At 30.4% G+C, this 15,359-nt stretch overlaps 1 protein-coding gene across 2 annotated transcripts in view; it reads right to left on the reverse strand.

Annotated features, from left to right (window-relative positions):
• Positions 1–15,359, reverse strand: part of LOC132749440 (fibronectin type 3 and ankyrin repeat domains protein 1-like) — a 53,369-nt gene that overhangs the window by 31,517 nt on the left and 6,493 nt on the right. Inside the window, exons 1-3 of one of the 2 annotated variants that reach the window (XM_060739172.1) lie at positions 8,558–8,653; positions 7,282–7,926; positions 4,138–4,309 (exon numbers count right to left, since the gene is read on the reverse strand). In XM_060739172.1, the coding sequence (XP_060595155.1) occupies positions 4,138–4,309; positions 7,282–7,384 (275 nt within the window). In that variant the 5' untranslated portion in view covers positions 7,385–7,926; positions 8,558–8,653. Of the gene's footprint in view, positions 1–4,137; positions 4,310–7,281; positions 7,927–8,557; positions 8,654–15,359 lie in introns of those variants that run through there. The other variant, XM_060739183.1, reaches the window with a different exon arrangement.

Genomic DNA, 15,359 nt, shown 5'->3' on the forward strand with positions numbered 1-15,359 from the left:
TAATTGATTTCATTCCAGGAATTTTGGATTTAAACAAAGGGCAGTAACTGTTGATTAGTTAAATTTTACTATCATACATTATTATCTATCTGTGATTAAAAAAAAAAAAAAAAAAACCCGATCAAAATTATTTGCCTATCCAAATTCCAGTACAAAATCAAAGCACTGAAAGTACTGAAGTATACATTGCTTGATAATATAATCCATTTTTGACATCAAAGCCATGTTGACTTTAACCTACTGACCTCGAAAACAATAGGGATCATCTTCTGATCAAGATCAATGTCCCTAACAAGTGATTCACATGCACCAAGGCTTTTTTCTTCAAAAGATATTTATGAGTCAAGGAAGATGTAATGTTCCATCTGTGTATTGCTAGGACAAGCTGATAGATGAGCAATAAAAAATCATTTTTGAAACACCCGTTAAATGGACTGCAGTATAGAATATTGAAACAGTCATATATAGTTTCCAGTGATGCTATCTGATAAAATACATGATCTGGTTTGAACTCTATACAAAGTCAATTAATTGAATCATCCTACAAGACTTAATTACCAAATTACAGTACATCTATGTACTGTACTTTGATGCATTAATAAATATATTCTGGTGTGTTGTATTAATCTCTACACATTAATTCTCAAATGCATTACTTTATCGGGTTTAATTAATAAAAATGAAATCTATAATCACAACAATTCAAAATGTACTGTAATATTTTCATTATTCAATAATTGTTACATATAGTCTTCATGAACAACCTTTCCAAGAAATCAATTTTATATTGGACAGCAAGTAAACAAGGGTTTTTCCATAATCAGGTTGTGTTACAACTTCTTTAACTTTAGATGAACCATTGAGCTAAAACATTTTTTTTTCTATTTTTTGGCTACTGTGACATACTTCTGATTTTCAACCAAGGTGATCCATGTTTCAAACTGGAGCAAAACCTGTCACACACATTCTTACGATGTTGTGTGACAACTGGGACAAAGGGTGACCAGTAGAGTGTTAAAAACTAAATGACCAGCAGAATTGTTAACAACTGTAATGTTAGCATCGGATACAATTGGTTGATACCTAACTGATAAATGTAAATGGTTCGGCCGTGGTATCCGACGATGCTAATGTGGACAGACCAGAGTTGACATTAAGATGGATGGCCGACATTCAACAATCTAAAACCTCACCTAGCCTGGGGATTCAGGCGTTGATAGCTTTTGCTTATTCATACATTTTTTTTGTTTCATAACATATGCGCTTAATATTCCGTATTCGTTCGTCGTTTTTGCATAGTGTCGATTTTGCCAAACAGAAACATAACAAAAAATCGACAGACTGGAACCCAGGCTAACCTCACCCTGAACTAGCCAACCTATAAGTTTCACCACTGACTTTTTCATACTGTACTTATTACAAAAAAATAACTGACATTTTACAAAGGTAAATAATTCTATGTCATAGTTATTCATTTAAACGATTGAAAATGTATTTAGCAGCATTTTTTTTTAAAAATAAATCTAGTATTTTATTGCAAGTAAAATGTGTTGTTTGTTTATTTATTTTTTCTATGTTTTTGACGCTAGGCGGTATCATAGCCGATAAACAATTTCATACAATGTTTAATTACAAAAATTTACTGATATTTTATCATTTCTTACACACAAAATTATAATGTTATAATCAAATCATTTAGAACGGTAAAAATTTTACTTAATAGTTCTATTTTTGAAATGTCATTTCATCGCAAGTAAAATGTGTTTTTTTTTTTTTATTTTGGGCTTTTCCATTTTTTGACGCTAGACCGATACGTAGTAGCCGAAAAACACTTTCATGCTGTATTTATAAAAATAACATCACTGACATTTTTACATTGGTAACAAAAGAAAGTAATAGTTATTCATGTAAAAAAGTTGGAAAAAAATAGCGGCTTTTGTTTTTAACTACGACTATTTTAATGCCCGTAAAAATGTTTTTTCCGGCTTTCCAGGTTTTTTTTGACGCTAGACTGTAACTTTGCCGGAAAAACACTTTCATATCGCATTTAATACAGAATAGAATCATTCTCTAATTTACACTGGTTTGCAAAAAAAAAAGTAAATTTTAATCATTTAAAGGGTAGAAAAAAAGTAGATAAAAACTTATTTTGTTGGAATTATACCAATTGTATATATCATCGATTTAAAACTGATATTATTGAACCCATTTCATCAAATTAACCGACAAAAACCAATTTCATCAAATAACCATCAAAAATGGTTTATATTGCTGAATTAATATTTCTTTGTATTTTAAGTGTTTTTCGGTATTTTTTTGGTGTTTTTCGGCAATTAATATAAGCAGATAAAAATAAAACATAATGTATTTATTTTCTTAATGCTTTACACTGATTTACAGTTTCAAATGATTATTTCTTCTCCGTCGAATCTTGCCACATATGCCTATTTTTAGCTCCATACGTCAATATCCAAGTTCGACGAATTGTAATGTGTCGAACGGTCGAGCGGCCGAATCTTTATTTTTTACCCCGTACTGAATCAGGCAAATCTTCGCTGAATTTTCGCAAAACATATTTCTTTTTCAAAAATCTAAGGCATACAAAGTGAAAGGAAAATCATGTGTAAAAAAGGTATTCAAAAGAATAGCTTACGAAATTTCTAGTTTTCGAAGTCACGATAATTGCCAGTTTTTTAAAAAAAAAAAAAAAAAAATTCCGGTATACGCTGGTAAATTTTGTGACGGTGCTCCATACTCATTTTGTAAAACATTTTAGGGCAATTTTATTGCCATAAATGTAAATCAGGATTTTTATTTGATTTAATATCTATCTGAGATGTTTCGTCCCATTTATATAATACACCGATATACACTTTTAGAACTAGCAGACGACAGGCTATTCTTATCATTGCGTATCTCACTGTATAAATCGCATGTAAAATGGTCTGACATATGGTAGAATTAACAGTTGATTTAAATACTTTGGAGTCAAAAGATGTATTGAAGTTTATATTGTGATGAAGCTAAGATTCAAAGCTTTCTATTGGTGTAATACATTTTAAAATCGGACATTTAATCACAACAAACTAGCGGTTTTAAAAAAAGCTTATTTTGTATTGTTTTAGCATAAGCGCTGACGACTTTACTATATTTACGATGTATTCATTCATGCTAGCAAGCGCATGCGTATATGCGAAGTTTAACGCGTTAGGTATAAACTACGATTTTATCAATGAACTGTTATTTTTTTGTTTTCTTTAAAGGAATGTAAAGTCTATTATTTCATGAAAAAATGAACGATTTGGAAATTTCAAAGCATTTAAACAACTTTGCAAAAACACTATTTTTTTAATGATGTGTAGTCGGAATGTAACGCTACTGCAGAATGAAGAAATAGTTTCTATAGCGGTTTTTTATCCGGGGAGTGGATGGTTGTTCGGTAATGCATTAAACCTGCTTTCTGAGATATAGCTTATAACTCTGTATACATTGCAAGCAATGTATACAAAAATGAATGGTTTTGTTGGAAAAGTCCACTTATGATATTTAGGTGAAAGATGTAGGTTCCCAGCCCTAGTTTAAAAGCCTTGACAGGAATATACTACAGTCTGTTATTATGGAACAGAAAACACAAATCATATGGGCTTGTAGTTGGCAATATGTACTATTCCAATTAGATTTTACCAGCCCAAAATTGTAAAACTTTGAAATAGGAAAGTAAAATTAGGAAAAATGTGTTATACGGTTATTTTATAATAATTCTACTTCCTGATTCTTCTCTATTCCTGAGGGTAATTTAGTTCTTGTATCTGAAATTCAGTCATTTCACTTTCAGAAACTTTAGGTGAGTGACGGCTTTTTTTCACAAACAAATCAGGCTTGTCACTTGGATAATTCTACAGGGTCTTAGCAATGGGCTGAGCATCTGCAGATTGTGATAGCCCGGGTAAAAGAATGGAATCCAAACCAAATCTTCCAGGCTGATAAATGAATCAAATAGTAAGAGCCTGGCTGCCAGAAACAAACATACCGTAATCTTAATGAAAAGACATAGAAGCAAGTAACACAATTTTAAATGAACGTAAAATAATCTTTTCTCCAATTCCTAATGATTTTTAAAGATATATAAATACGCACGAGTAAAGATTTCCCCATTCACCGTCTCTGTCATGCTCCTGTAGACACACCCTTACTCTGCCCTCCCCCTTCACCGCCCCGGCCATTGCCTGTTCGATCGCTTCATCCCAGTACAACTCAATACTATGGTGTGTCACTTTACCAACGATTGGTGGAGGTGGCCGACACAATCCTGAAAATACAGTTTACACATTTGGTTTAAACATATTTATTTAAGCTCGATTGCAAAACAAGTTCTTGAAACTAATATTAATCATTTGAGTCCACTTCCTGGAACCAACCAGTACTGGTGTCATATGAAGAAACATCGTCGTGACCAGAGTAGGGTTCAAACCCATGATCTCTGGGTTGAGAGGCAGACACCTTAATCACTAGCGTGGCCTAGTGGTTTTCCCAACTGAATTGGAAAAAGGCCTAAGCCTGGTGATTTTTGGTAATAATTATCACTCTAATTCTAAGTTTGAAAGTAAAAAAGCTGGTGCAAGTTTCGATATTTGGAAAAACTGCATGATTTAAAAAAAACATAATTGTATTGGAAAGATGTTTTTTATAGGCCTCTATTACATAATAGAACCAACTTAATTATTCATTGTAGGAAGCCATTTTTAAGTTGCACAGTCCTTAATTTGCATAAACCAATAAGTTCAGTTATATATACAAAATCCATACAGTACCGATAACATAACAACTTAAAAATTTTCACCCATTTGAATATTAACAAGGGGAAATAATCTGGTTAAAAGCACAAGAAGGCCCCAAGATGCAAAACCATTAACCTCCCCTTACTGTTTTAATACTATCAGAGATTACTATCATTTCTGTCATATCAAAGCAATCTGACCAATTGCAGCTTTTATCTATTGAAGCCCTTTTAAAGTAACGATGGACCAATCCCAATTCAAATCTGGCCAAGTCCATTTTATAAATTTAGCAGGGTCAAGGTTACAAATCAAAATATTCAACACGATTATTATCATAATTTCTTTTTTTTTCTTATCACAAAGTTAACATTCCATCTTAATTGGATAAAATTAATTAACTTTTTTTCGTTAAGATAGCCATTAACACTATCACAAAAAATGAGAATAAAATTCAGACATTAAAACGCGCTCAATAATACTGATATATCAAACGAGTCCTTCATTGCCGTCATTGTATTACTACAAAAGTTCCGTTTCTTTCTTCTGTTTACATTGTATGGTGATCAATGGGGCTAAGAAGAACAGTCCTTCTTCAAAAGATTTCAATTATTTGTATTCAACAAAAGCAAAAACCGTTTTATTAGAAAGCATATACCTTACACAGTATACAGTTAGTGAACACGGAAAATTGAAAAATCTCCTAATTGAAATGAAATATGTTTAATGAAAAGTTTGCAACGAAATATTAATACCGGTACCAAAATATATCAATCAAAATACTGACAGATATACATATATATATATTTCTTTTTTTATGATCACACTTGAATGAACAAAATGTCAAAAAAAATAATCAATGGGTTTTCTGTTAGTGTCTTCATATGTAAATATTTGCATACCTACATCAAATATATGAAAACAGTGTAGAGCTTCCGAAACCAAAGAAAAATGCCGAAAATGTAAATAGTTATTTTACAATATGTGTCTAATAGAACTTATAGAAGTCGGAAATTTACAAATATTGTTCTGAAAAGAAAGTTAACATTACTACACTGTACTTATCTAGATGTTAAACACTTATGTTAACACTTAAAAGAAAATTATATTTGCTTTCAATTTTGATGAAATATTAATGAAATATGGCTTAACGAGTATTGTTCTCTCTTCACATCATGATGTGACAATTGTCTGGGCCAGTTTCTAATTTGTGTATAGCTTATTCAATTTACAAAGTTACTGGTTAAAAATTTAAATGAGAACCGGCCCTTTCAATAAAGTTAGGAGAACAATACATATTTTTTTAAAAAGTTTTTCGATTTTGTTTTCTTTAGAAATAGTTTAAAAGTCAGATGGACAATGTGAAAGTAATATGGCGAAATTAAAACTTTAGTTGAGGAAGAACTAGAGTAAGTCCTGGGTAACCCAGGCATTATTTTAAACACAAAAGAACAGCCGAGTCCTAATGTCAACAATTTTCCGTATGTTAGCTGGATACATGAAAGAATATGCAACTGGGGGCAAGATATGAACCTTCAATAGTGATGGGCAAGAGATTCAAATCATTCAACTATGACTCAGCAGAGGGGATCAGGCATGGTACCATTAACTGTTGTATTCAAAGTGAAGTTAGAACCTTTTTTGAACATGCCCCTGATGAAAAGAACTTTGTCAAAATAACTACCATGAAGTTAAACATAAAAATCACCTATAATCCGACTAACATGTATTCTGACTAGGCTTAACCCCTAAATACCAACCTAAATATCTTCAATGGACTTGTCAACCTTTCTATCTGGACAAAACCATTCCTCATTAAATTTATAGGGAAATTCAAAAATATATTCTAACTGAAAAGCCAACAGTTCAGACCATGATAAGACAGCACAGATGTGCCTGCTGATCTTGTGGTTTGCATGGCAAGATTCAGTCACAGTCAGCTGGCTAAGAGTTCAATTCTGAACAGAAACCGTTAAGCAACTCATATCTAGTATCATAATGTAAAGTATTATCACTTGTCTCAAATTGTTTGTTTAGAAACATTTAATTAACAATAATACTTATATAGTTAAAGAAAAGACAACACTTTTTTAAAAATATGTTTGGTTTGGTTTAAATTTTAGCCTTTTTTACCAAAAAGTATTTAAATTCAATATACGCGTGTTCCAACTTTCCTTCCCGGAAATTAACACGAAATAAATTATTCCTTTTAAAAAAAAAAAAAATTCCCGATCGAAACCCAAGAAAGTTAATTTTTTCCACATGTTATTACGGTCTACGAACAACAGTTTACTGAGTATTCAGTTTTTTTCAAGCACCAAGCTTAATTAAACTGCAGATCAATTTGGTATAAATAAGAGTTCTCACAAGTGAATAATTATGGTTATCAAAAAAATAATAAAAAAATACACACACAAATAGCCCCACACACGTCATAATTAAAATTTATCAAAATGGCCCAAAATTCAATTAATAACTTACTAATTAATCTTCCAAAAAAACTTACTTGGATTGGTCCCCTTTTCATCCTCAATTTTCTGCTGTTTATGATCTGACATAATTTTCTGCTGTTTATGATCTGACATAATTTTCTGCTGTTGATCTGACATGATTTTAATGAATGTCTGCCGATTTTTTTTTAAACAAAAACAAATTGACTATCTGTATATGACTAGATATCACCACTGCGATATTTTAATCAATTTTATTCCTTGGACCTCCCTTTCGAATGTTAACATAACAGGTTAACAGAGACCTCTTGTTTAATTCCTTTACAAACAGTTTGAATGTTTTCAATAGAAAAATATTCAATAAGCATAAAATCAATCTATTTCCATTATATAATATGCAATATATAACATACGAAATTCATTTTAAATTGATAAATTCATGAATAAATCATAATATCTCTGCTTCCAATTGCTTCGATGATTTATTACACTTTCTCAACTACGTCCATCTAAACAAAAAACTTGTTTGTACGTTCCTGATAGGTTCTCAATAGTTTTCATTAACTTCCACTATAGATATATTTTTCTGACAATATTGGCGAGCGGATGTTCTTTCGGAATAAAACCGTCACCCGTCAATAATTTTCAATATATTGATGAGTTAGAAACGTTCATCATGATCACGTCAATAAAGATAAACACTGCAAAATAATCAAACTTTCGTGATCAATTTTCCTCACATGATCGAATGCCATCAATAAAAATAATATGAAACAAGCTTGAAAAAGTTAAAATGTCTTTAATATTTTAAAATTGATAAAAGAAAACATGAATTTCTTTCATTATGATAAAAAACTCTGATAAAAAAAATTCTTAATTTTTTCCAGAAAGATATTTACCAAAATAGTCTAATTTATATTTTAATCATTTGAACTGCTAAAATAAATATCTTTGACCTCCTATTATAGTAAGTATGAAATTTAAAAAAAAAAAATTTTTTTCAATACTTAATCATTATTCTCTTGCTGAAGTTATTTTGAAATGAAAAAATATCCAGCAAAAATCACCTAGATTTAAGACAAAAAGTCAACGTTAAACATGTTAAATATAATACTTTCACGTGAAATATGATATTTTCACTTCGTTAACCCTTACAGGTACATGAAATAACTTGTCCAATCCTAATGTATGAGAGCCGTACAATAAAACTTTATATGAATCCAATTTTATGCCTTCATTTTGCCGTGAAAAATTATTCACTAGTAACTAATCAAGAAAAATCAATTTTTTACGATTTCTCTGCATTCAGATAAAAACCATTAAACGGAAAACCTTTAAACTGCAAACAAGACACTTTTCCTCCGGTTTTTATAATAACGTACTTCGTTCTAACTTGACCAATGGAAATGAATGTGCTTAGTTACAAATGGCGAAATATAACTGATTTTTTTACGGGTCATTTACTTACTAAAATTGTGTAAATAAAACAGTAAATTTCAAGTGTCAATAATTCAATGCAAAGCAAACACGGGTATCAACTTTTCTTTACGATCTTGAACCTCTACTTATGCAGTCATAATGCACTTATAGTTATAATTCTCTTGATCAATGCCATAAAATGTTCCTTTTTAACCATACCAAATAAATCATAAAACATGCCCTCCACTGATTGAAACTAACCTCTGATTGCACCTGCTTTTCTACAGTTTTCATTGTTTAACTTTGTTTGTTTTGCTGTATCATTTCTGGTCAACAAACAGTATAATATTTTAACAAACTTACAACAGTTACAAAAATAAATCAGGACAGTAAACAAATGGTATGAACAAGCTATAATTTATATTGAGCTATAAATAGCTACTGAATCTGTCTTTTACACAGTCAAAATTTGGAACTTATCACAGCAAGAAACTTTATGCATGGCACATCAACGGCCTGGCCTCCAGTAGGCAATCTGCAGGTTTCAGGTTCAACACCCCAGCCTGGCAATGTACATAATTTCTCATCCAGTGACGTATTAAGGCTCGAAGTCTGATACCTGTCTATGACTGTATACTGTAGATAAATTTAAATTGCCCTCATTGTGCATAATTTTTAAATGGTCAAAGTGAGCTCAATCTCTTTAATTATATATATATGTGCTCAGTACTGCAAAATCATTATTATTCGTGGTGCACTAATTTTCGTGGATTTTGCAGATAGGTCAATCCACAAATTTAAGATCCAATGAAATTTCATTTCCTCTGCTGTAAGATTATTTTGCATCACATTATTTACATTTTAACGTTTTGGAAAAAAATATATAGTCCAAGAATTAAGGTACCCACGAAAATGTTCTTTGTGACAAAACCACCAAATTTCATATCCATGAAATTAAGTGAATTCACAGTATATTACTGAATGTGATCGTGGTTCAATGTCTGAATAAGCTTAGCACCATGATGACAATCCACGAACTACAGATGTACTCTCCAGTGTACGAACTGATTACAACTATGTGGGGTACTATTCCATTAAAATTAAATATATATGTAAAAGCAACCATTAGTTTGGCATTTGGTTAAACAGCAGAGTGCACTCAGAGTGGCCAAACTGGCTCTACATTCTGATATATATAGCATTGTCACATTTGTCGCTCCATTTTCATTACTTATCGTATTTCACTGCGAAAAAGGAATGAAGTGTATTGATGTGCAGAATTTTTTCCCCCTTTTTTTTTTCATTTTCCCCAAAAACTGTGTTAGCGGGTTGGTAAACCGTAAGATATAAACATAATAGCCGTATAGTATTGTAATTATTGTCTATAATTTAAATATCATGATATTTAAGAGCAAGTTTAACTTTCAGAGCAAGTTGTCATAAAATTAATTATTAATGTGTAATTTTCTATATTATCTGAATTTTTTTTTATGAATATCTATATTATGCTAGTCTATATGGGTTTTTAAAATCTAATACATTTTAATTTGGGAGTTAAACAGAATAAAGACATTTTTCGAAAGGACGTTCTCTACAGGTTAAATACAGTAAATTACCTTTAAAATTTATCGAAAATATGTAAAGAAAATTTATTGATACTGCTTTTGAAATAAAGAGACCTATAAATATTTAGAATAGATTTTTGTCAATCCTCCTTTACAATATTCGCTTACAAATTTAAAAATCAATTTTACCCAATAAATTCTCATTCAAAAATCGTTTTTTAAAGAGGTGTAAGCCAGTTTATTTAGACTGTGATCATTCTAAAACGAAGAGATTGCCTTTTGTAGAAAGTTAATTAAGCTTAACAAAATGTAAATAGAAAAATATACGACTTCTTGAATGATTTTTATTACAAATAATTGATTACCATTTATGCTCTAAGGCCATAATAAAACATTAACGCATTTTTTGTTAGATGATATTAAGTATTTTGAAAGAAAACTTGTCTGTCTTTGGCGTTTTTTTTTATTGAGATCTTAAAATAAGTGACAAAACTTTTCATTGATTCTGATTGGTCAATTTCAATTTTTTTCAAAAGTTAATAAAATTAATACATTTAAAATATCAAGTATTTAAAGGAGCTCTGAGGTCAAATTGAAAGCCTAAAAACATAAAAACTTACATTGATCAAGTGATGCATAAAGAAATTTACTCAGAATTAAATTGAATACTGATTTTGTGTGCGATTCTTAGCCCGTTTTGAGTGAAAAGCATTGCAACACTTTTCATGTTTGCGTCATTTTGCACAACAAAAATAATTATTCTGGAACAATGGGGTGAGAGAATAATCTGAAAAATGTGCACACAAGTTATTGTTTGATTTGTTTGATTGGGTTTTATGTCACACCAACACAGTACAGGTCATATGGTGACATTCCAGCTTTACTAGTGAAGCAAGACCGCAGATACCCTTAATGTTATCATCTCAAGATTCCTATTAAAATAAAATTTGAGAACTAAATTTTACTAATAAAAACTGTTTATCTTGTATTCCTCTCTAAAGCTTTAATTGTAACTTACATTTTGCCTTTATCCCTGCTAAATTTATTTGTGTAAGACTTTCTTACTAATCCTTGGTACAAAAAATATGGTCATTATTTACTGAACTTTTAAATCTGTAAAATGACAACGTGTTCAGTTCAATAAACTGATGGCTATGACAAAACATTATCCACACATACCGGTAAGATAAATAATTTACCATTCTTGAAATAATTTAATTTAATTGATTTAATTAAACTAGACTAGAGATAAATGACCTACCCGGCACTTCAGATAAATAATTTAGCCTACTTCAGGTATATGCACTAATAACTTACCCCTTTCAATTTACCACATTTGAGTTAGATAATTTACCAAAATTTGAGATTATAATGCTTAAACACACCTGAGATAAATTATTTACCTCACTTGACATTTCTGTCACTTGCAACACTTGAGATAAATAATTCACCAATAGTTGAGATAAATACTTCACCACACCTAAGATAATTTACCCAATTAGAAAATTAATTTACCCAAATTGGGTAAAATTACCAAAGTTTTCCCAAACGAAAAATTACCCCCCCAAAGTTTCATTAAAAAAAAAATTTAGGGGTTTTTTTAAATATTTCCAGCATAATCCAATTGCAAAATATTTCCAAAGGGAATGAAATTTATTTTTCTTTTCCAAATTTTATTAAAGGAAGTAGAAATTTTTATTTCCTGCAGGTTTTAAACGGGTAAAAATTTTTTTTCATCATTCATATAAAACACATAAAAAAGATTTTTTCTAGACAGACCCAATTCTGTAAATGTGGGGAAAACAAAAGAATTAGATGATTGTATTCGCATTTAAAAATTTAAATTTTTCTTTATGGTTGTCAATACAGGGGCTTTTAAGAACCAGTCTGGCATAGCTACTAACTATTTGAACGATATGAAATCAGGTAAATTAGACTTGACTTAAAACTGCAAATTTTGAATATTTTTTGAAAATAATAAAAGGACCTTAGAGTCCCTCAAAGCATTATTTTAGACACTTGCGGGAACTGAGTAGAACCACAAACCTTCTATAAGGTAACTGGACAACTTCCATACCTGATGGAAATTCTGACCCATGGCACAGGTGAGAAGTTTAAGGTCAGCAACATTAGGCACTTGGCCAAGGTGGCTGGGTAATAAAATAAATTATCAGTTAATAAAATATGCACTCAATAGCTTGGATTTTATATCATTAACAAAAAAAAATAATAATAAAAAAAAAAATTACCCCCCAAAAAAACTTCGCATTTACTGATAAGAATTTTAATTTTCAAATATAATTTCACACAATAAAAAACTAAATTAAAAATTTAAACACAATTTCAAATGGTGACAGCACAATCCCTAAGTAAGCAACAAGAAGTGCAATGTCAAAATATCATCCAATCAAATTGTAACCCGTTATCATTTTTGTAATATGTTTATTATTAAAATGGCGTATCTTAAAACCTTAAAATAATGTCAGGTTCAACAAAAATGCTCTAAATATAGCAGCAGGGTTTTTAAAGGCATATTATGCCTCAGATATTAATAAACTTTTTGCTCTGCAGAAAGGATAAAATATATGATTTTAAAATGTTGTAATAATGGTCTTAGAACATATAAGATGCTTATCACTTAAATAAGTACTGGATGATAAATAAGTTGTCATAAAGGTAGCAAAATGTAAACAAAGCAGTTTTTTGAATATACAAAAACTAAATAACTATATAACTGTGCCCATTCAGATAAAATGCAAAAGAAACAAAAGATGTCTCAGCTATTTGGCCAATGAGTAACTTTTTTGAAACTATATTATATAACAGGACACCATGAAAAATGAAAAGTTTATGAAAAATATAAAATGATAGCATTTCTGAGGCTTAATGGGTCTTTAAGAGATTCTAAGTTTTTATAAGTCCCTTAAGTGTCCATATCTTTCTTATTTTCAACATTTCAAGAGCTCTTTGCCATAATGACAGTACATGGTCATAAATTTTGCACCCCTTGAACTTTATGTCCCTCTGGAAATTTGACACTCCAGTCTTAAGACATACACCACAAGACTTTTGCCCCTATTCCCCACCAAGTCTATTTATTTACCACCCCCTCCCCTCCTGTGGGAATTATAATCTTTAAGTTAATGCTATATAATATTACATAAATTTTACCTCCAGCTTGCAATGAAAAAAAAGAAAATTGAATAATTTCTGATTTTATCTTTTTACAGGGCTTAAATGATATTTAACATAATCTCATTCTCTTTTGTTAGTAATCACTTTACATTTCATGCAAGGAAATGTCTATTTGCATCTATATCCAAGTTGTATTAAGCTTAAGATTATAATTACATGTGACAGATTATGAGATATACCTAACTTTTATTTAAAGTTGCCATTTTGGAAACCATACCTATTCACATTTAACCATTCATGTCCCCAGTGGGTGATCTAACACAAACTCTGGGTTACAAATGATTTTTTTTTCAGAAGAAACCTCAGTACAATGTTTATTCCATAAAGCATTAAAAATTTCAAACAATCATTACATTTTCATTACCCTGTTCCAAAATTTTCATTATTGTTGAATGATTTTTGTATTTTCTGATCGTCAGATCAGTAAATACATAGCTAACATCCACGGTCTAACACAAAATTTCCTAACAGTCCTAATAACGCAAAGTAGTTCTCACTCAAAACTGCTTAAAAACCAGCAATTTAAAAGAAAGAATAATTTTTGATGTAGGCATTTAACGAATTACAGTGCATTAAAAGTTTAGATTAGTCAACAGAAATATCAGGTTACAATCACAAATTTCGCGGATGAATATCTTTTTTACCCAATGAAAAATGTTCGGCTATTTCCGTAAAGCTTCGGATTATCATGAATATCATTTTAATCAATGAAAATGCTATTTTTAGCTATGTCGATTTAGTAACCGAATACTCCAGAGCGTAGTACACAAATAAATCTGACTGTCGAGTAGTGGAATATATACATGTCGGACTGTTTTGGCGAGAAGATTTTCACTAAATTATTTTCATCAGTGTTAAACAACAGGTTTATCGTGAACAAAATACCTTGAAATTAATAAGGATTACAAACACGAAATGGAAATTCTCAATTTAGAATTACATAATGTATTCGTTTTTATTCAAGGTACATATGTATAACTTCGCCGTGGTGCAGAGGTAAGCGGTATCGTTGAGGGTGTGAGAGGCCTATGGTTCAAATCCTAGTCGAGGCAATTCTATTTTTTTTTCATGCAAAATTCCATATGTATCAATCTCAATCTGTTATAGAAGAAAATCAAAACGCTGTCGCTGCGTAAGATGAATTATAGTATATAAAAATAAACTTATACAGGAAAGTACATACAGATAGTCAGTATGATTTAGATTGCAAAAATCAGAAAATACCATAGAGCTGCAGCCCTTTGATTCTTAATTTATGGCAGGGTCACTTTTCCAAAATAGCTGGAATATTAGCTCTGAAGTTGTAAATCCAGAGTATATTTTTCCAATCCCACTAATATCTCACAATTTAGATTTTTTTACTTACAAATATAGATTAAATTCAATAAAACCTGCAATTACAAAAAGGAAAATCAGGAAAAAGGAGAGAAAAATTCCATATAAATGTTTGCAACTTATAATTGGCCATTTGAATAAATCTAACAGAAGGGAAACAACTCTTTTAAAGCACTTTACATCACCAAGCAATTACTGGCCTTTGCATTTTTTATTCCTATATTTTTAACAAAATTCAGTGTAAAATGTTTCAACTTTGTACAAATCCTAGCCATTTTCTGTCTCATACTTAAACACTTGTCAATTCTCAATAACAATTATGGATATTTTTTCCTATAAAGAAAAAAAATCCCAAATATGTCAAAATACGCTATTGGCCATTATCAGAAAATGACTTCCAAAATATGGCTATTGTTCCTCTGGAATAAATAAGAAAATAATTCCAAATATATGGCAATTTCTACAAGTAACAAAATGATTCCAAAAAACATGGCTTTTTTTAATAAGAAAATGATTCAGAAACTCAAAATATCCCTATTTTTACAAAAAAGGAAAAAAACTCCCAAAATTTGGCTATCAGAAAATAATTTCAAATTCACAAAATGACAACACCTGTTGTG

This window comes from Ruditapes philippinarum, unplaced genomic scaffold (assembly GCF_026571515.1).
Source record: "Ruditapes philippinarum isolate M1 unplaced genomic scaffold, ASM2657151v2 ctg1508_1_1_1_1, whole genome shotgun sequence".
NCBI classification, from domain to species: domain Eukaryota; kingdom Metazoa; phylum Mollusca; class Bivalvia; order Venerida; family Veneridae; genus Ruditapes; species Ruditapes philippinarum.